The sequence below is a fragment of the Chiloscyllium punctatum genome, chromosome 2 (assembly GCF_047496795.1).
Source record: "Chiloscyllium punctatum isolate Juve2018m chromosome 2, sChiPun1.3, whole genome shotgun sequence".
Taxonomy (NCBI): domain Eukaryota; kingdom Metazoa; phylum Chordata; class Chondrichthyes; order Orectolobiformes; family Hemiscylliidae; genus Chiloscyllium; species Chiloscyllium punctatum.
Window position 1 is genome coordinate 56,352,614 of NC_092740.1, and position 22,967 is coordinate 56,375,580.

Sequence of the window (22,967 nt, forward strand, 5' to 3'; positions counted from 1 at the left end):
CTTGGTGCCACTTCTAGTTTCCTCTGAAACTCTCAACCCCACAACCGCCACCTCTCACCCCCAAACAGTACCTAAAATGGTATACTGATTTGCAAGAGGGATAGCCACAGGTGAGTACTGCATTACCTTCCTACCTCTCCTGACAATCACCCATCTATCTGACTGAACCTGCAATGTGACCATCTCACTAAAATCTACTAACCATCATACTCTGTGCCTCCTGTATGCTCCTGAGAGATGCCAACTGCCTTTCCAGCCGATCCAAATGTTCTGATGAGATGGTCCAAACACACCACCTGCAGACTTAAGTCTCCAGGGACAGTCGACTGTTCCCTAATCTCCCACATGCCATAATTCCCTGTTAAAAGACTGGTCTAAAAAGACCTACACTTTTCTCAAATCCAATGTGTCTAGACTGATTGCTGCTAACACACAGAATTTAAAGCTTGTATATTATAATGTGTAAAAGAGGTTCTTCAAAAAAACAGCTTTTAAGAAAACTACCCTTCCCTTACACACAGTTTTTAACTATACAAAAGAAAACAATTAATATTTAAATTATTTAGCTCACTTCATTCTTCCTCTGAAATGCATTATTTCATACCTTTTAATCTCAGCCTTATCCACAGTTAATATCCTTGTTTGCCACTATTCATCACTGTTTGCTAATTTCAAAGTTCTACAACATCTGTAACCTCTGAAAGTATGTCACATATATCCAGGTCATTAATCAATTCTTTAAAAAATGTGATCTGAATAATACTCTTGCTGTTCAGTTTTCGGTCCAAACCTCAGGAATGACATTTGGTTTTAAATGGGGTACAGTACAGATTCACCAGGTAAACCCAGAGCTTAAAGGGTTAAAGTGGCAGCTGACTTAATCAATGTAATCCAAATGGTGGGGGAATTCCAGAACCAGAAGGCATGATATGTAAACTTACAGGAAGTACAAGTTTGTAGACTCTTCACTGAAAGGGTATTGGTGTTAGACAATCCAGCCAGATGAGGCAGGCTGGAGTAAATGGTTTTCTTCCTCTGAAAATTAGGCACGAGCCCAAGGATCCTGCAAAACTATCAGGTTAATGACAGGGGTACTAGTGAATGAGACCAAAGCTGAGGCTAATTTATTTACTCATTTATACTTAGCTTGGAATAAACAATGAGAAATACATTGTGCACAGGTGTTTCAATTTTTATTCTAAAATTTGATAAATTCCAGAAGAATAAAATTCTGTTACAAACCTTTAAGAAAATACAACAGGTGTAAATACTGGGAATTCATTTTTTAAAACAGCTACATTTTCATTTATAATGTCAACAATTTAGAATCATCTGATATTTTGTTTACAATTATGATCTCCAGTTTAATTACAGAATAACCACTATATAACACTAACTTTGAATAGTTCAACACTAAATATCCACATGCTCTCAACTATGGTAATTTAACAGTCAATAAATACATTTTTACATTAAAACTTAATTTCAGGCAATGAAATTCCTTTATATGAATAGATGAGATTAAGACTTGTGTTGTGACATTCAGAATATTAAGCATTTAAAAAGAAAACAATATTCTGGAGTACTAACTGCATGGTTGCCTCTAATATCAATAAAATGCTTTACGAAAGGGCATCATTCTTTAAACTGCTTAAGGTGTTTTATTTCTCATGTTAATGCTTGGCAGAATTGCAGTTTAATAACTGACGTGTTTTCGGGCTTGAAAATAACTGGATCGCAACAAAATTACAAATTTTACGAAAGGAAGACATTGGTCAATAAACAACAAATATGCTGTTTAAGACTAAAATATAAATCCACGTTCAATTATAGATGCTACATATCAATTGACCCAGGCAAAAATTCTGCTTATTTGAAATTAATTTTGTCAGTTACCTTTATATCATCAGTTCCCATAACATTGGAAGGCAAGTGTAAATGCTTTTTTCTTTAGTTGAATATATATTTCTAACATGATGCAATTTCCCCAGACACTTTTGAACATAATTGTTTCATGTCTGCACTGCACTTTATGTATTAGATGTTTGTGGTCAAGTGACAGTCACATGAACATTAGAATTCACATGCTCAAGGGCCTCCTCTGAGGCCATTTTTGTCCTTTCCATAGAATTAATTCCATAGCTATACTTTGGCTCTTGCTGTGAAGGTTGAGTTACAGGTAGATTTGTTGATTCCACAGTAGAATGATGGCTTGTTTCAACCTTTACAAGGACTTCATAGTAGAGTAGATAAAACACAGGTGTAACAATTCCAACTACCAACATTATCATCACTGCATTCCACCAGCGCATGCCCCAGTCAGCTCCATAATGTGGATCTTTCCGTGGTAATATTTTTCGATCTGCCGCTTGATAAAATGATTGTGTAGTTAAAGAAGAAACAACCTCATTTAAATGCTCCTTAGTGGTGTCATTTGACTTCACAATTCTTTCTATGTCTTTATCAACTTCCCGGAGAAAGTTATCAGCGTTTTCACTTGAAGAGGAATCTTCACCTGTATTGGAGTCCTGAAACTGTGCATTAGACTCCAAGGCAGGACGTGAAACTAGTCTTGATTTGGCTGGACTGTGCGTGTCACCCAACAAAGTGATCTTTTTCACCGGAATCTTTACAGATCTGAGAGCAAAAAAGTCTTGGTCTTTGATCAGATTATTAACTCTCTTGATATCTGCAACCTGAAAAGTAAATTTGATGTTTAGCAAGAAAAACTGTACTCATGTTATTCTTTCTGAAAGCTTTATACAGCATAGCCATATTTCTCTTTACCATCAATAAATGCATTAGATTGTAATCCTAATACCAAACTTGGTAGCCACCTCAAAGTGTATTTCAATCTCATCAGTTCTATTCCTGCAATTTACCTCCCAACATCTTGCTGGACCTGTAATCTCAGATTTTTCTACTTTACATTCCTAACAGATTAATAAAAATCTCTTTCATTGATATCACAATTAAAACAATCAGAAGGTAAAATCTTTTTTAACCGTACCACCAACTTCTGGTTGATGAGACAGCATGACTTGTTGAAACTGCTTTTTTTTACTTGAGGACTAGGGATTTCTGGGAGACAGTTGGGTATATTGTTGAATGAGGGTAAGTGTTACAAGGAGCAATTGGGAAGCAAGTAATTTTAGAAAACAGAACAAGAAGAAATGGGTTTACGGTGAGATACTTTCAGTGAAAGGGGCACCCCAAAATAAGCAGATTAGTGGGACTGTGCACAGTGTATTCCAGTCACAAACGTGAATCACAACTTTAAAAAGGCCAATTATTTTGGTAAGGAAGTAGAACAGGCTGAGTCTAAAACAAATGGCACAGTAAATTTTGGAAACAAATTTAAGAACAAATTAAATATTTAAAAAAACCCAGAAATCACACGACACCAAGTTACAATCCAACAGGTTATCTGGAATGGCAAGCTTTCGAAGCACTGCTCCTGTTGGACTATAACCTGGTGTGGTTTGACTTCTGACCTTTTCCTCAGTCCAATCATATCATATATTCAACTGTGAGTCATTCAGGAGGTTAAAGATAGTATTAGATTAAAAGAGGCTTCTAAAGTGACAAAAACTAGTAGGAAGTCTGAGGATTTAAGAGTGTTTTAGAAATCAGCAAAGAGCTTGAAAACAAAAGAAAATCTCTCTGAAGAAGCCTAAACAATGGTGTTACATCAACTGCTGACAAATACTCAAACATAAAGGAATCAAACCGGACAGATCATCTGGACTCTATGCAGGTACCAGAAACCGCACTACCACTAACCCTGGATAAGTGCTATCCCACTAGCAGGACAGACCCAACAGAGATGGCAGAATAGTAAGTATAAAGTCAGAAGGAAGTTACTCTGGGAGCCCTTAACATTAATCCATGACAGACTGAAGTTTCATGGCATTAGGTCAAACATAAGTAAGTAAATCTCTGCTGATTTTTTTGTACTGTCCCACCTCAGTTGATGAATCAATACTTTTCTACGATGAAGGTAGCACTGATGGTGGCAAGGGCAAAGAATGCACTGTGGGTTGTGGATGTCAATGTCCATAACCAAAAGCACTTTGACAGCACCACTAATGACTGACCTGGTACAGACCTAAAGGTCATTGCTGCTAGAATCAGTCTGTGACAGGTAATGAGGTAACCAAAAAGAGGAAAAAAGATACTTAAGGACCAGGTCTTCACTGCCTGCCTCAAATGCATCTGTTTGGTAAGAGTGTCATCACACAGCTCTTTTGAAGACCATTGTAGTTCAAGAAAGCAGCTTAACCGCGTCATCACCATTTCAAGAACAACTAGGAATAAGCACTAAATGCTGTGCCAGCCACCCATGCCAACATTCTGAGAATGAATTAAAAGAAAACTTCTGTTCAAGAAAGGAGGGAAAGAAGATAGGCAACAACAGGCGAGTAGTCTGACATCAGGAGTGTGCTGGAATCTGTTATTTAGGAAGTTTGGGTATGACTAGAACAAGTTAACATACTTTTTTATGCAAGAGAGATATTGTTTGAAAAATTAATTTGAATATTTAGAGGATATAATATTTATCCCAAATTTAATAATTTTGGTTCAGTGTAATATTGAAGGAAGGATATACTTGCATTGTAGTCAGCACTATGAATGTTCACCAGATTAGACCTTGAAATATGAGAGGCTGAATAAACTGGAACTGTTACGCCTTAAAATGGCGGTGCTTGGACCCGACGTAGTGCACCGGTTGGAGGACGCTCAGGTTTGCGGTGGGATCCCATCCGCGCTCACCCCAGCCCGGACGGAATTTCACATTGGCCCCAAGGTCCCGTACTTCCCATGGGAGCCTGTGCCCCACAACCTGAGCCGCCTCCAGAATTTTAATTTTGCTCCCTTTCAGGACGTAAAACGGCAGGCCCTGTATTGACTGCTGCTGCACACCGTCCACCTCTTCTCCCTCATCCACCGTCCGGACACGCCTTGGCGTGCCCATTTGCCGCCGGGCGGTGGGGATCCCCAGTGGAGGGCTCTCTATGTGGGAGTCCTCCCCCTTTCTCTCGAGGATCTGGGGTGGAGGGTGTTGCATGCAGCGGTCCCCTGCAACTGCAGATTGCGGTGGTTCATGAACTCCCAGCCAAACTGTGGCGCTGTGGAGTCCGTGGACCATGTATATACTGGGTGTGGGCGTTTGCACTCCCTTTTTGATTTTTTCAAAAACCTCCTCCTCTGCTTTTGGTTGCACTTCAGTCCCATGCTCCTTATCTTCGGGCACCTGGTACAGAGGAGGGAGGGCAGGTCTGAAGACCACCTCGTGGGTCTGCTCCTGGGCCTGGCCAAACTGGCCATCAACAGGTCCAGGCAGCGGGCCGTGGAGGGGGTCGTTAGGGACAACTGCCTGCCCCTCTTCCACGGTTACATTAGAGCCTGGGTGTTCTTGGAGAAGGAGCAAGTGGTCTCCACCTACACCCTGGAGTTGTTCAGGGAGAGGTGGGCGTCACAGGGAGTGGAGTGCATTATCTCCCCCTCCAATTCTATTTTGATTTAATCTCTGCCCTCCCCCTCACTGTTTGATCACACAGCATTGCCCTTTGTGAAGGGCACTGCTTGTCACTAGCCACTCGGGTGTTTCCTTTCTTCCTGGTGGTGGAAATTGAATAAAGATTCATACACCTTGTGTCTCTCACTGTCTCACAAAAAAGATTTAAAAAAGACTGGGACTGTTTTCTTCTGAAATTTAGAAAACGAGGTGATCTCATTGAAATCCACAAAGTTCTGAAAGGGCATGACAGGGTAAACGCAGAGGATGTTTCTCCTGTCTGGGGAAATAAAACCAGAGGTAGTATCAAGATAAGGTTTGATTATTTAGGACTGAGACGAAGATAAATTTCTTCACTAGGAGGATTGTGAATCATTGGAACGGTCTACCTCTGAGGGTCTGTGGATGTTTGATCATGAGTGTATTTAAACCTGAGATTGATATGATTACTGCTCTTGTGTGGAATCAAGGGATATGGGAAAGAGGTGAGAAATGGCGTTCAAGCTATGATCATGCTGACTCGCAGAGAAGGCTCAATGGGCACTGTACTTTCAAGGTTACAAGGTTTTTATTCCGTTGGATAACACTAAGCAATATTATCCTCTCTGACATTATTGTACTGCCAATTAATCAGCCTATAAACTTGCATTTTTGGCAGTTTAAATACTTGATAAATTTGAAACCAGAACATTCCTTTATCAGAATACAGACAAAACAGGCTATGCACTTGACAAACTCATTAAGTTTTGTTGAGCTTCGAAAATACTCAACTTGTAACAATTTTACCAAATACCATTATACACAAAAAAAGACCAGTTACTTTTTGTCACAGCAAACACAACTTTGCATGCTTAATATAGTTTCATTTCAAACTATTTAAAATGCACATTTAACAAACAACATTGAATTACAAGCATAACACGTCACACTTGCAAATCTGACAGTAATGCATACTGGGATCAAGATTAGCTGAAAGAAGCCATGGAAAAGGAAAATGGGAGCATGAATTTTAACTAGTGAATCCAACCCAAATATAGTTCTGGGCTTATTATAGAAAATGAGATTGTAAAATACACAAGGATACAATACAGATGTATGAGGATGATATATAGACGCAAAAGTATTTTGATCAAAGATTCAAAACATAAAACTTTATTCAGGAAAGTATAGAAAGATAAAGGAGGATTTTCAAAGTGTATTTCCTGGTCAGTGGTTCAATAGCTCAAGGGTATGAATTTTACTTTCCTTTCTTTCAGGAAATGGATGATGGTCCCCCCAAGACTATGTTTAATAGCAATCTGTTTTCACATTGGAATTCTGATGATCTTAGTGGTGACAGTACTTTCTGCCACTCTTGCCTGGTCTGACAGACCCACTCTAAACTGGTCAGAAACAATTGTATTTAACTTAAATAAAGGGAATTGCAACAAAATGTGGATAGAGTTAGCTATAGTAAATTGGATGGATAGATTAGCAGAAATGGCAGGAAGCAAGCAGTGGCAGACTTTTAAGGAGGTAATTCATGATTCTCAGCCAAAATACATTCCAGTAAGGAGGAAAGATTCTCAGAGAGGGATAAACCAACCATTGCTAACTGAGGAAGTCAAGAGGAACATTAAGTTGAAAAAAAGCATATAATAAAGGCCAAAGTCAGTGATGCCCCCAAAGACTGGAATAAATTCAGAATCGAGCAAAGGAGGACTAACAAGATAATGAAGATAGTGAAAGTAAATTATGAGCACAATCTAGCAAGAAATATAAAAACTGACAATAAGAGTATAATTACATTTATAAAAAGAAAAAGACAAGTTAAAGTGAACATTAGAAAATTATTCTGGGGAGACTGTTCTGAGGAACAAGGAAATGGCAAATAAATTAAACAAATATTTTCCATCAATGTTTATAGTGGAAGATATTTTGAACACTCCAGGATAACACTGAAGGATATGGAACAGGAATTAAGTACTGCGGTGATTGTAAGGATGTGAGCCAGGTGGACCTCGTCGAATAGGAGTTCCCTGACTGAGGATTTTAATCTGGTCCAATCAGAGAGCCCTGGCTGATAAATATAAACATGAATGTTTTGCTTGTCACTGGCCACTCAGGTGTTTCCTTTCTTCCTGGTGGTGGAGATTGAATAAAGACTGTGCACCTTGTGTCTCACACCTGCACACACACATGGGTGCTGGGGAAAATAAGCACTACCGCCTAGGTAGTGTGGGGGGTAAAGGAAAAAAAAGGAATAAAAAACAAAAAAAGAAAAAAAATAAATAAACAGGAGAGTCAGAGGTTCTGTTCACTCTGAGAGCAGGCTCTGAGGGAGTTGGATCAGGGTCAAGGACTCTCCACATATAAATGAAGGATGACTTGGTGATAGGATACCGACTTCTGTGGAGTTCTTTCAATTCTGATTGAAGCTTTGACCTTATTATTTGCTAGCTTTTTATCAGAACTGTGGCTTTGCAACAGCACATACCAAAACTGGGTTACCAGAGATATCTGTAATTCAACTAATTTACCTGTGTAAGCAAGCCCCAATTAAATCAACCCTTTCATGTTATCCATAACTGGATCATAATACACCAAAAAGAAAAAAAACACGAATGTTTCGCTTGTCACTGGCCACTCGGGTGTTTCCTTTCTTCCTGGTGGTGGAAACTGAATAAAGTTTCACGGTGTCTCACACCTGCACACACACAACATGGGTGCTGGGGAAAAAATAAGCACTACCGCAGTTAGGTGGCAGTGTGAGGGTAAAAACAAAAAGGATAAACAGGCGTCTCTGGAAAAGGAGCATGCGTTGTCCATCAACATCCTGGAGTTGTTCAGGGAGAAGTGGGCGCCACAGGGAGTGGAGTGCATTATTTCCCCCTCCAACTCTATTTTGATTTGATCCCTGCCCTCCCCTTCACTGTTTAATCATGTAGCATTGACCTTGGATGTGAAGGGCACTGCTTGTCACTGGCCACTCGGGTGTTTCCTTTCTTCCTGGTGGTGGAAATTTGAATAAAGATTCATACACCTTGTGTCTTTCACTGTGTCTCACACCTGCACACACACAACATGGGTGCTGGGGAAAAAATACGCACTACCGCAGTTGGGCGGTGGTGTGGAGGTAATGAAAAAAAGGAGTGTCGGAGTGTCAGAGATTCTGTTCATTCTGAGAGCTGGCTCTAAAAAGAAAAAAATAAACATGAGTGTCCCCTGAAAACCGGCTGAATGTCAGGGTTTGGGTCTTGGCTTTGCCATTCCTCTCCCTTGTAAAATTGCTGTTTCTCTGTATACAGCTGTAAATGTTAATTGTTTTGAAAACTGTGGATTGCTTAATAAAATATTATAAACAGGAAAAAAAACATGAATGTGAGAGGTTCTGTTCACTCTGAGAAGCTCTAGGGAAGCCGGATCAGTGTCAAGGACTTTCCATGTGTCAATAAAGGATGACTTAGTGACAGGATACCAGCCTCTGTGGAGTTATTTCAAATACTATTACCATTATTAGAGGACTAGTATTGCAGAAACGAGATGAGGTTAGAGGCAGATAAGTCCCTGGCCAAGATGGCTTACATTTTAGAATCCTAAAAAGGAGTAGTTTCAGAGATAGCGTATGCATTGGTTGTAATTTTCCCAAAGTCCTGGATTCTAGAGCAGTACCAGATCACTGGAAACCTGACACCCCTGTTCAAAGAGAGAGAGAAGCAAAAAGTGGTTAACTATAGTAATTAGCCAAATATCTATTGCTGGAAAAATGCACTGGAATCGATTATGAAAGAAGTAATACCAGAACATTTGGAAAACCATAATCTAATCAAATAGAATCAGCATTGCCTCACGAAAGTTTTTCTAAGAATTCTCATGCAGAGTGTATAGAGGGAACCAGTAGATTTGGTTTATTTGCACTTCCAGAAGGTGTTTGACAAGACACCTCACAAAAAGTTAAGTCATAAGAGCCCCATGGTGTTGGAAGCAAGGGGATAAGGGGCTCTTTTTCAGGCTGGCAAACCCAGGACTTGTCTGCTTAGTGCTAGAACCAAAACAGTTTACAATATATATCAATTACTTGCAAGAAGACAGCAGAATATACAAAAGTAGGTGAAAACGTCGGTTTGAGAGGGATACAAACAGTTTAAAAAGAAATATTGACAGGTTAAATAAGTGGAGAAAGTCAGGACTGCAGATGCTGGAGATCAGAGCTGAAAATGTGTTGCTGGAAAAGCGCAGCAGGTCAGGCAGCATCCAAAGATCAGGAGAATCGACGTTTCGGGCATAAGCCCTTCTTCAGGAATGAGGAAAGTGTGTCCAGCAGGCTAAGATAAAAGGTAGGGAGGAGGGACTTGAGGGAGGGGCGTTGGAAATGCGATAGGTGGAAGGAGGTTAAGGTCAGGGTGATAGGCCGGAGTGGGGTGGGGGCAGAGAGGTCAGGAAGAAGATTGCAGGTTAGGAAGGCAGTGCTGAGTTCGAGGGATTTGACTGAGACAAGGTGGGGGGAGGGGAAATGAGGAAACTGAAATTTGAGTTCATCCCTTGTTCAACCACAAGGGATGAACTCAGATGTCTCCAGTTTCCTCATTTCCCCTCCCCCCACCTTGTCTCAGTCAAATCCCTCGAACTCAGCACTGCCTTCCTAACCTGCAATCTTCTTCCTGACCTCTCCGCCCCCACCCCACTCCGGCCTATCACCCTGACCTTAACCTCCTTCCACCTATCGCATTTCCAACGCCCCTCCCTCAAGTCCCTCCTCCCTACCTTTTATCCTAGCCTGCTGGACACACTTTCCTCATTCCTGAAGAAGGGCTTATGCCCGAAACGTCGATTCTCCTGATCTTTGGATGCTGCCTGACCTGCTGCGCTTTTCCAGCAACACATTTTTAGGTTAAGTAAATGGGCAAAAAATTGGCAAATGGAGCATAATATGGGAAAATGTGAAGTTGTTTATTTAAAAGAACACTATTTAAACAGAGAAAAACTGCAGAATGCTGCAAAACAAAGGAACTTGGAGTACTTGTGCACAAAACACAAAGCTCGCACACAGGTGCAGCACGTAAACAGGCAATGGAATGTTGGCCCGCATTTCAAAGAGTTTGAAGTCGTTGAACAGGGAAGTCTTACTGCAACTAAAGAAGGTGGTGGTGAGACCACAGCTGGAGCAGTGTGAGCAGTTTTGGTCCCCTTTTTAAAGAAAAGATATTTCATTGAAGGCAGTTCAGACAAAATTCATAAGGATGTTCCTCGATTTGGAGGATCTGTCTTTTAAGCAAAGATTAACAGGTTGCGACTCTATTCACTGGAATTCAGAAGAATGGGAAGAGATCACATTGATACATATGGGAATCTTAAAGAGTTTGACAGGAGAGAATGTTTCCCCTCATGGGACAGTCTAGGACCAGAGGGCATAATCTCAGAATAAAGGGGCACAAATTTAAGGATGAAACGATGAGGATTTTCTTCTCTCAGAGAGCTTGAGAGTCTTTGGAATTCCTTGCCAAAGACAGCTGTGAGAATAAATTCCTTGTGTATATTAAGAGATTAGGAGAGAATAGAACAGAATAGGATAGATAGTAGAACAAAGGGCTGGAAAGTGATTGTGAGAAGGGTCAGAGCAGCCTACTGAATGGCAAAACAAGTTTGGTGAGCTAAATGGCCGACTCCTGTTCCTATTTCTTATGATCTTATAGTCTCTAGAATAGCCTGCTAAATCACTTCACTCAAGGTCAATTAGGGATGGGTAACAAATGCTGGCCTGGGTGGCAACATCCATCAAAAGAACTGTTAACAAAAAAAAAATCGCAAATACCCACGTTGGCTACTGAAGCTGAAGCAATTTTGATACCCCAAGAGTGATGGAGATAAATACTTATGGAGAAGAAACAATGTGTGTGAGAAATACCACTACATTAGAGTTAAAAATCACACAACACTAGGTTATAGTCCAACAGGACAACCACCTGATGAAGGAGTGGTGCTCCGAAAGCTAGTGTGCTTCCAATTAAACCTGTTGGACTATAACCTGGTGTTGTGAGATTTTTAACTTTGTATACCCCAGTCCAACACCGGCATCTCAAAATCATCGCTACATTAGAAGTATTCTGGTCTCCATCCTATCGGAAAGATGTTGTGTAACTTGTAAGGGTTCAGAAATGATTTACAAGGATGTTGCCGGGGTTGGACGATTTGAGCTATGGGGAGACGCTGAACAGGCTGGGGCTGTTTTCCCTGCAGCATCAGATGCTAAGGGGTGACCTTATAGACATTTACAAAATTATGAGGGGCATGGATAGGATAAATAGACAAAGTCTTTTCCCTGAGGTCGGGGAGTCCAGAACTAGAGGGCATAGGTTTAGGGTGAGAGGGGAAAGATATAAAAGAGACCTAAGGGGCAACTGTTTCACGCAGAGGGTGGTACGTGTATGGAATGAGCTGCCAGAGGAAGTGGTGGAGGCTGGTACAATTGCAACATTTAAAAGGCATTTGGATGGGTATATGAATAGGAAGGGTTTGCAGGGATATGGGCCAGGTGCTGGCAGGTGGGACTAGATTAGGTTGGGATATCTGGTCGGCATGGACGGGTTGGACCAAAGGGTCTGTTTTCGTGCTGTACATCTCTATGACTTTGTTAAAACGATCAGGACAATTCACAAGAATACCAATGTAAAAGAAAAACAACATTAATATTTTTTAAAAGAGGATGCTGATTAGTTGACAAGTTGACTCTGATTAGTAAAGGCAAATGCCATGGCGAATGCATCAGTTAGGTGACGACTTACAGTTAATTGCTAATTTTTGCTAAATTTTAAACCAGGCAGATGGATTCTGATTGGTCAAGGGATGGTCGTGAGGGATGAACAAAGAACAGCTATTACCTATTTTGTTGAGTTGAAACAGAAACAATATTTTTTCTATATACAAAGAACACAGTTCTGTGTAGTAGTTTGTTCAACTTTGAGTACACTCACATTGCAAGCCCAACTGATAATGCTAAATTGGTTGCCAGTGTAAATCTTTGCATATTGTATTCTGGATTATTTAATAAATGCAATCCAATTACAGAATCACATCTGATGTTAGATTCTGAGTTTGGGCTTTGCAAAAGTGGACTGCTCTGTGTTGCAAAATGAAATGGCGAAGGGATATGCTTTTTGATATGATCCTATTTTAGCATCAAGCTTGCACAGTGAATAAATTACTCAAGCCTTATTTGTGACATTGCTGATAAAGTCACTCTTGCAGAATGTTGAATTGTTGGATGGCAAATGCAAATACTGACCAGTGAAAGTACGCTTGCAATAGAGAGTAGTGGAGAAACCATCAATTTTTCAACTGGGGCATCAAGAAAAAGGAGCTCATTTGACTGCTTTATTTCAGAAATGAATTTGAGTGCAGGGTGGGCCTATTAAGACCTGTAAGGAAATTCCTACACGCAGCTATCAATTCAGATATAGCAAACATACCTACATAATTGGAAACATACCAAAGTAGTGGGCCAGCTATCCTTCCTCAAATAATGACTATCCTGATTAGATAATGAAGTTATTATTTTAAAAATTACTGAAGAGTAAATTCAAGGCAATCAGGTGAAGTCAACATTGTTTTCTGAAAAGGAAATGTGTTTAACCAATCAATTGAAGTTTTTGTTTAAGGCTATGTGTGATGGATAAAGAGAAACTGGTGTTTGTAATTTATTTAGATTTCCAGAAGGCATTTGAGAAAATGCCTCATCCAAGGTAACTGTAGACAATAAAACTCAGTGTAGGGAACAATATATTCACATGGATACAGGATTGGCTGACTAACAGAAAATAGAAAGTACGCATAAAAAGCTTTCTTCAGGTTGCCAAGATGTAACAAGTGGTGACCCACAGGGATCAGTGCTGAGACCACAATTGTTTACAAGTTGTATAAATGATTTGGATGAAGGGACAGAAGGATTGGTTGCCAAATTTTGTGATGATATAAAGACAGGTAGAAAAGCATGAAGAGGACACAAGGAGACTATGAAAATGTATAGTCAAGTTAAGTGAATGGCAAAAATCTAGCTAGCCAAGAATATTGTGGAAAAAGGTAGAATTTTCCAGTTTTGCAGAAAGAAGAAAAAACTGATGAGAAACTGCAGAACCATGAGATGTAGATGGATGTTCCTGTGCATGAACCACAAAAGTTTTGAATACAAGTACTTAGGAAATGTAATAAAATGTTATAACGTATCATGATGGGAATTGAACACAAAAGTAGGAACACACTCAGTTCTCCAGGACACAAGGGAGTCCATACTTGGGGGACAGTGCACAGTATTAGTCACCTGACTAACATCATTCTGTAGTCCCAATTGTGATTTTTCTTCTTACACTTTCCCATTATTTCTATCCAAATCGTCATCGAATGCCATTTTGAAGGCCTCAGTTGAACTTGCCTCCACCACATTTCCAAGCCATATATTCTAAATCCTAATTATTCTGCAGTGTAAGAAAGCTTTTCCTTGTATTACCTCTGCTTCTTTTGCACATCAGTTTAAAACTATGTCCTCTCCTTGTTCCTTTTACGAATGAGAACAGTTGCTCACTATCTACTCAATCCATTCAACTCATGATTTTGAAAATAAATATCAAATCTCCTCAGAGCCGCCTTCTCTCTTGTAAGAACAGTTACAACTCTTCAATCTATCCTATAACTGAAGTTTTTCATTCCTGGAACTATTCCTCGAACTGCTTCCAAGCTCTTTCCAATGGATTTACAGCTTTCCTGTTTAGTGGCATCCACAAGTATACACCCTACAACAAGGGAGGTCTAATACGAGCTGAGGTTTCATACACACGCAACATACCTACTTCCTCTTGTACTCTTATTAATAATGCTGAGGAAACCTCCTGCCACCTTCAATGATCTCTGTACATATTCACTCAGGTCCCTCCACTTGTGCACCTCGTTTATAAATGGATCTCTTATTTTATATTGCCTTTCAATGTTCTTCCTACCAAAATGTATCACTTTAGACTTCTCAGAATTGAACTTCATTAGTCACCTATCTGCCCACTACAGCAATTCCTTTTGGAGTTCCACAATGCCCTTTTCTCAGTTTACAATTCTTTCAAGTTTCGAGTTATCTGTAAACATTGAAACTGTCTCCTGCACACTAAGATCCAGATCATTAACATATATCAGGAAAAGTTAGTCTTCTAATACAGAAACCCTGGAAAAGTCCAATACAAAGTTTTTTCCAGTTCAAAAAATATCCACTTACCATTACACTCTGTTTTCTATCACACAGCCAATTTTACATCCATTTGCCCATAACCCTCCTATGGCATGACCTATAACGTTATCATAAATCTGTTGTGTGGCACTATACCAAATGTCTGATAGGATTCTGAAAGAGTTTTAACAGGATAGATATGGGGAGAGGATGCTTTCTCTTATAGGACAAGCTAAAACTAGGGGTCTCTGTGTAAAAATAAGGAGGAGTCCATTTAAAACACCAATAATGCAAAATGTTTTCTCTCTCAAGTAATGAATCATTTGAAATCTCGTCCTGAAAAGGTGATGGAGGCACAGTCCTTTAATAATTTTAAGACTGAGGTAGATAAATTTCAGTTAAGCAAGAGGATGAAAGTTTTATCAGAGTAGGCAGGATGACAATGTGAGATTACAATCAGATCAGCCATTGTTAATTTAATGGCAGAACAAGCTAGAAGGGCTGACTGGCTTATTCCTGGATAAAAACCAGAAGAGTTGTGACTCTTTGTCAGAGTGCTCCACTGATGCTGCCAAACCTGAACTTTTCCAGCAATTTCTGATTTTGTTTGAGGCTTACTCCTGTTCCTTGTGTGAATATTCATACCATTTCTCAGTATACATTATGCAAATTAAGGAACAGGCCTAAGGCCATCACTTTTACTACTGAAAAGTACCCAGTCTATGTCAGATTTCCCAAGAAGTGCAAGACATCTCAAACATTTGACTAACAGGTGAAGTTGGTAGCTTCATGCTACTACTATGTACTAGACACATGAGTTGTGTTTGCTACTAAAAAGATGCAACTGTCAAGCAAAAATGGCATTCTACCTATCAAATAAATAAGGTCATATAGCAGGAAAACAAATCCTCCAGTCCAACTTCTCTGTGCCAACCAGATATCCCAACTTGACCTGATTCCATTTGCCAGCATTGGGCCCATATCCCTTTAAACCCTTCCTATTCCTATACATATCCAGATACCTTTTAAATTGTATTGGCTTCCAGCATTACCGCTTGCAACTTGTTTCATCCTCTGCATGAAAACCTTAACCCTTAGGTCCTTATTAACCTTTCCTCTCTTATCTTAAACCTATGCCCTCTAGTTTTGGGCACACACCTACCCTCGGGAAAAGACCGTGGTTATTCATTTTTTCCATGCCCACAATGATTTTAAAACCTCTGATGCTTCAGGGTAAAAAGTCCCTGAACTCGCCTCAGTCTCGCCCTATAACTCAAACTCTCCAGTTCCAGCAACATCTTTGAAAATCTTTTCTGCACCCTCTAAAGTTTAACAATATCCTTCCTATAGAGTGACCAGAATGATACACAGTGTTCTAAAAGTGGCCTCACCAATGCTCTTTTTAGCAACAACATGACAGTCCAACTCCGATACTCAATATTTGTACCTATGAAGGCAAGTGTGCCAAACGTCTTCTTGACCACACTGCCTACCTCAGACTCCACTTTCAAGGAACTACGCGAATGCACCACTAGCTCTCCGTTTGTCAACATTCCCTATGGCCCTACCTTTTAACTGCCCTGGTTTGCCTTACCAAAATGCAACATCTCACATTTATCCAAATTATCCAGCCTCCAGCTTATTAGCCCATCTGAATAATCCCCATACATGCATTTCACTATCAGAGTGCTACTAACAATTCAGACCAAGTGCCTGGAAGATTGACACTTTGGAGGTTTGCAATAAGCAAACTCTCACCAACCAGCCTACAATTGTCAAGCTTAAAATATTATTCAGCATTCCATGTAATTCTGCAAATGGACAACGTTTGCTAAATAATCCAGAATGCACAAAGAATTACAATAACAATCAATTTAGGATTGTCAGTCAGTCAGACTCACAATGTGACGTACCTGCAGATAATGGAAGCTTCATATATTAATACACAGTGCTCTGTAATTTTCGTCAATGAAAAGAACTCAGGTACACAGTGTGCTTGTTTCATCTCAACAAAATGGGTGACAACCATTCTTATGTTCATTTCTCAGGGCAATACCCAGACCAAAGTCAAACTGCTTTACTCAAAATTTAGACAAAGCTTGACAGTTAACTGTAAGTCATCACTTAATAGGTGTACTTTCCATAGCAACAACTCTCCCTATCTGAGTCCGCTTAACAATCAGTTAGCACTTTCCTCTCACACAGTAAAAATTTTGTTTTTCCTTTACATTGATATCTTGTGAATTATTCTGATCACTGCAAGATGAAAAGTTTAGACAAAATGTGTTTTTTCTCATCAATACTCAAGCTCTATAAAATCAAACAAAATTAAATAATGTGGATGTGAAACTAACACTAACAATCAATGGGGCTTGCCGTGCTGAAGTGTATTTTGATTCTGTAAAGTTAACAAGAGTGCCAAGCTATGAATTGAAAAACTCTAATTTTTATTTATCCCAACTGAACATTTTGAATGGGTGATGAATCAAAAATGTAAAATTTATTTAGTCTTCTTCATATTATCCTATTTAAGACTGTTTTAAACAGACAGCCAAAAAGTAGTTTATGCCATGGATTCATACAAATCTTTCCCATATTTTGAGGCATCGATTTGGTCTTGGAAAGACAGAAAAATGTCTGTTTTCTACTTCCTAAAGTAGTAGTCTCAACAACATAATGAAATGTATGATAGTTTGTAAAGTACAAAAACACTGCACTGCAATACTCAAAATTGGAACCTATTTCTGTACTTCCATCATAATCTGCAAATCGAATTTAATTCGACAGTTGAAATCATCAAGAAGTGCTCTGCAGTTAAGTTAGCCACGTTGCACAACTGCTAGAACAAATTTTCCACAATAGACTTTTTGCTGTATTTGACACTGTTATTCTTGCATTCCCTTCAGTTTTGGCACTGCTACATCAATCCATTACTTTATAGTAGTTTAACACCAGAGTGTTCTGTGCCTTTACTCCCACATCTATATCTTCAAACATATTTTCTACCTATAGTTTTTCTTATCATTCCTTCCACCACTCCTTGTAATAGTCTTTTACGTTACTGCTGAAATCATCACTTACAGTACAACAGTATTGCAAGGCAAGTGCATTCAAGGTGTCGCCCTCTTGAATTTCCCAGATCAAATACACAATATCATCCAACCGATCTTTAGATGTTGTTCTTCGTATTTTCTCCTTTCCTCTTGGTCTCAGCTCAAAACATTCTGTATCCTCTTCCGAAAGTTCATTTTCTGAAGGTGTGCCACTGGCAAATACATAAACGTTGTTTCCTAGTGCTGGCTGAATAGTAGCCGGCAAGAAACGAGTTTGACTTCTCCCTGCCATGGTCAACTGGAAAGAAATTTAATCTAATTAGTCTAAAACTGCACCAAGAAAAGCAAGCAAATAATTTAAACAAGTGAAGTCACATGAGGAAGGCCAGGAAATCCTTTCCCTTCTCTGATTCAGAGGTGCTGATGTCTATGTGAAATCCAACTGCTATGCTGGCTAAGAACAACACAAACAAGTGATAAAATCTAAAAATAAAGAACTGCAGATGCTAGAACTCTGAGACAACAACAGGAAGTGCTGAAGAAACTCAGGTCCAGCTACGTCAGTAAAAAGAAAAAGTGATTAAATCTAATTGGGCCTGTTTTCAATGACTAAACCTACAGATAGGGTGAATAGCCAAGGTCTTCTCCCAAGGTAGGAGAGCCCAAAACCTGACAGCATAGGTTTAAGGCGAATGGGGAAACATTTAAAAGGGACCTAAGCAGTAACTTTTTCATACAGAGGGTGGTGCGAGTGTGGAAGGAGCTGCCCGAGGAAGTGATGGAGGCTGGTACAATAACAACATTTAAAAGGCATCTGGATGGGTACATGAATAGGAAGGTTTTAAGAGGGATATGGGCCAAATGCTGGCAAATGGGATTAGATTAATTTAGAATTTCTGATCGGTATGGATGTTGTGGACCAAAGGGTCTGTATGCATACTGTACAATTCTATGACTCTATAACACATTTTAAAAATACAGGTTACCACTTAGGCAACCAACAGTTAGAATCGTCAATACATTTTTGTGTATAATAGTATTTTGAGTTCAAACAAATGGTTAGGATCCAGAATAGTTAATAGTATGGAACTAATAACCCAAGATACACACAATCATAAAGAAATGGGGAGGAGCCACAGTCAAACTCCTGGAGCTTGCCATCTCAGTGACAAATGAAATTATTTATCACTTTATCTTGAAATAATCTTGACATCCTCTGTCAGCACTCAATCTTCTCATTTCAAGAGAAAAAGTTCCATCTTCTCAATTTTGTTTTTAATTGTATCCCCTTAGATTTCTAAAATCTTGGTGAATTTGCATTCTACATTTTAAGTTGTTTACTGACATTTCCCTAAGTCCTATGTGAAAATATCCTTGAACCACAGTTACAACTAGGTTCATCTACCAGTAAAACATTAAATTTTTATTTTTCTAATCCATATCTCTAGCTATAAAACCAGAGATGCTATTTTGACTTTGTTATGGTTGTATTAGCATGATGCTTTTAATGTCTAGATTATGTCCAAAGCAATGCACATTACCTATTAGTCCATTGAACTGCACCATATCGGAGTTAAGCATATAATCTACGTCTCACCTCTCATTAGTTTCTGGTTGCAAATCTTGTTCATTTTACTTACTGACGGCTTTTGATGGCTGTCACTCTAATTAGATTAGATTAGATTACTTACAGTGTGGAAACAGGCCCTTTGGCCCAACAAGTCCACACCGCCCCGCCGAAGCGCAACCCACCCATACCCCTACATCTACCCCTTACCTAACACTACGGGCAATTTAGCATGGCCAATTCACCTGACCTGCACATCTTTGGAGTGTGGGAGGAAACCGGAGCACCCGGAGGAAACCCACGCAGACACGGGGAGAATGTGCAAACTCCACACAGAGAGTCGCCTGAGGCGGGAATTGAACCCGGGTCTCTGGCGCTGTGAGGCAGCAGTGCTAACCACTGTGCCACCGTGCCGCACTATACTGAAATATTAAGATCTTCATAGAATCATACAATCTCTACAGTGTGGAAACAGGCCCTTTGGCCTAGCAAGTCCAAACTCACCAACCCTCTGGTAAGTAACCCACCCCAACCCATTCCCCTACCCAATTATTCTATATTTACCCCTGACTAATGCACATAACCTCTACATCCCTGAACATCATGGGCAATTTAGCATGGCCAATTCACCTAACCTGCACATCTTTAGATTGTGGGAGGAAACCAGAGTACCCAGAGGAAACCCACGCAGACACACTGAGAATGTGCAAACAGTCGCCCAGGGTTGGAATTGAACCTGGGTCCATAGCACTGTGAGGCAGCAGTGCTAACCATTCAGCCACCATGCCGCTTCCTTGGGGAGAGTCCAGTCTCTGACCTTACCCCCAACATCCAAAGCCCCAACCCACCGGGCAAAAGACTACAAGACACAGAAACAGAAATCACCCAATAGATCCATTTCTCCGTCCTTCAATGAAATAATGGCAGATCTGATAAACCTCAATTACACTTTCCTGCCTTTCACAATAATCCCTTGATTCATCTACTGATTAAAAATTTGCCTAATGCTGCCTTGAACACACTTAATGCCACTGCTACTACAGCCCTCTGCAGTGAAGAATTCCATATATTCATCACATTCAGAAGAAATTCCTCCTCATCTCTGTTCTAACTGGGTGTCTCCTTACTCTGAGGTTATGTCTTCTGGTCCTAGAATTCATAAGCTAATCCCTCCATACCTGAAATGAATTTTATTTGGACTCTCCAAAACCAATAACTAGTGCCTTGTACAGTTTTAGTAAGACTTCACTATTTTTATACTCCATTCTTTTTGACATAAAGACCAACATGCCATTTGTTTTTCTCATTGCCTGCTGAATTTATATGCTGGTTTTTTAAATTAGTTATTAACAAGGATTCCCAAATCCCTCTATGCTGTAGCAATCTGTAGTCTTTCTTCACTTAGATAATATTCAACTCCTCTCTTCCTCCTGTCAAAGTATATAACATCAGTTTCCCACATGATATTCCATCTGCCAAGTTTCTGCTTATTCTCTGAATCTGTCTATCTTGCTCTGTCGACTCTGTGTCCTGCTCATCTCTTGCCTTCCCACCTATCTTTGTATGACAGCCAAGTTTCTAGATGGCACATTCACTTCTCTTATCTAAGTCATTAATGTATTGTTAATAATTGGGGGCCCAACACTTATCCTTGTTAAAAAACATCGAAAGAACTGTGGTGCTGTAAATCAGAAACAAAAGTAGAAATTGCTGGAAAAGCTCAGCAGGTTTGACAGCACCTGTGAAGATAAATTAGAGTTAATGTTTCAGTTTGAGTTCTGAGGAAGGGTCACCTGATCATAAATGTTAACTCCAATTTCTCTCCACAAATGCTGCCAGAACTGCTGCACACCACTAGTTAGAAGTTGCTAGCCTGAATATGTACCTCTTATCCCAATAGTCTACTAACAGTCAATCCTGTAACTATGTTAATATATTCCCTCAAACACCATTTATATTATTAAATAGCTTTATGAGCTGTACCTTATCAAACGCTTGGAAATCCAAATCTTTGGCACCCACTGGTTCCTCTTTATCTATTGTATTTGTTACCACCTCAAAAAAAAGTCAGGTGTCATTTCCCCTTCATGATGCCATGATGAATCTGCTTGATCATATTATGTGTTTCTAAATGCTCTGCTATTACATCCTTTATAATATAAACTAAAATTATCCCAATAACAGGTGTTAAGCTAACTGCCTACAGTTATCCTTATTCTGTTTCCCTGTTATTTTCAATAATTATGTCCCATTGATAGATTTTTTGGGGGCCTTTTCCAGATTTTCAAGATGTTTAAAGAGTCATACAGCACAGAAACAGGTCCATTGTCTCAACATATCTATGCTAACCAACAGACACCTAACTACACGCATCCCATTTACCCGCACTTGGTCCAAATCCTACTGTGCCCTGGCATTTTAAGTGCTCTTCCATCCAGATACTTCTCAAACTTTGTCAGAATAGCTGCCTCTTCATCAAAATTTGTCACCTCACCTTATACCCACTGCTCTTAGACACGCCTGCCATGAGGAAAAGATGCCTCTCGTAATTTTGCAAAACTCTATAAGATCCCCCATCGCACCCTGCCCCCTCAAACCGTACTCCAAATAAAATAAACCGAATCAAGTCAGTCTCTCCTCATTACTGCAAAATAAGAACAGCACATCCACTATCTCTGTGTCTACTTCCCTACATTTCCGAGGATCACATCCAGAACTCTCATGAGCCTGTGGCCATACTAATTCTCCAGTGACAGCCGCTGTCCCCTCTTGGGAGGCTCTGTCCTCCCACGCCCCACCCCGGGGGTTTGGCGATGCGGAGGTCGGTGCTCTCTCCCTCGCCCCGTCTCCCGGGGGGTGGGGGGTAGCTGCTGCCTCCTGAAGGAGTGGCCTGACGCCGGGGACTCACCTGTTCTCTCTGCCAGCTTCATGTCTTCACTGAGCCGAGCCGAGCCACGTCGCCGGGTGATGGCGGAGGGCGCCCGGCATCGCCGAGAGTCTCTCCCCACACGGGCCCCGGCCAGGGTCAGGGCCGGGGCCGGTACTGGTACTCGGACAGTCCTTGTCCCTGAAAGCCTGCTCTCCACCTCCACAGTCTCGGTCCCTCCTTCTGTCCTTCCGCACTCTTTCCCTCACAGTCTCCCTCTCCCTCTCTCTGGACTGTGCTCCTCAAACTGCCAGATCAGCCAAACTGTGAGATCTCGCGATGGTAACAGCGAGACGTCAGTGTCTTGGATTGGGATTGGGGATGTGGGGTTAGTGGGGAATTACAATATTGGGATTGGGGATGTGGGGTTATTGGGGTTATTACAATATTGGGATTGGGGATGCGGGGTTATTGGGGTTATTACAATATTGGGATGGGGATTTGGCTTATTGAGGTTATAACAATATTGGGATTGGGGATATTGGGTTATTGGGGTTATTACAATATTGGGATTGGGGATGTGGGGTATTGGGGATATTACAATATTGGGATTGGGGATGTTGGGTGATTGGGGTTATTACAATATTGGGATTGGGGATGTTGGATTATTGGAGTTATTACAGTATTGGGATGGGCACGTTGGGTTATTGGGGTTATTGCAATATTGGGATTGGGGATGTTGGGTGATTGGGATTATTACAGTATGGGGATTGGAGATG

At 40.3% G+C, this 22,967-nt stretch overlaps 1 protein-coding gene across 1 annotated transcript; it reads right to left on the bottom strand.

Moving 5' to 3' along the window:
* Positions 1 to 1,171: 1,171 nt before the first annotated feature.
* Positions 1,172 to 22,513, bottom strand: lysmd3 (LysM, putative peptidoglycan-binding, domain containing 3). Its single transcript, XM_072582866.1, has 3 exons — positions 22,231 to 22,513; positions 17,784 to 18,053; positions 1,172 to 2,696 (listed from the first exon to the last, which is right to left on the bottom strand). The coding sequence occupies exons 2-3, from the start codon at positions 18,045 to 18,047 to the stop codon at positions 2,052 to 2,054; spliced, it is 909 nt and encodes a 302-aa protein (XP_072438967.1). The 5' UTR covers positions 18,048 to 18,053; positions 22,231 to 22,513; the 3' UTR covers positions 1,172 to 2,051.
* Between the last annotated feature and the right edge of the window lie 454 nt (positions 22,514 to 22,967).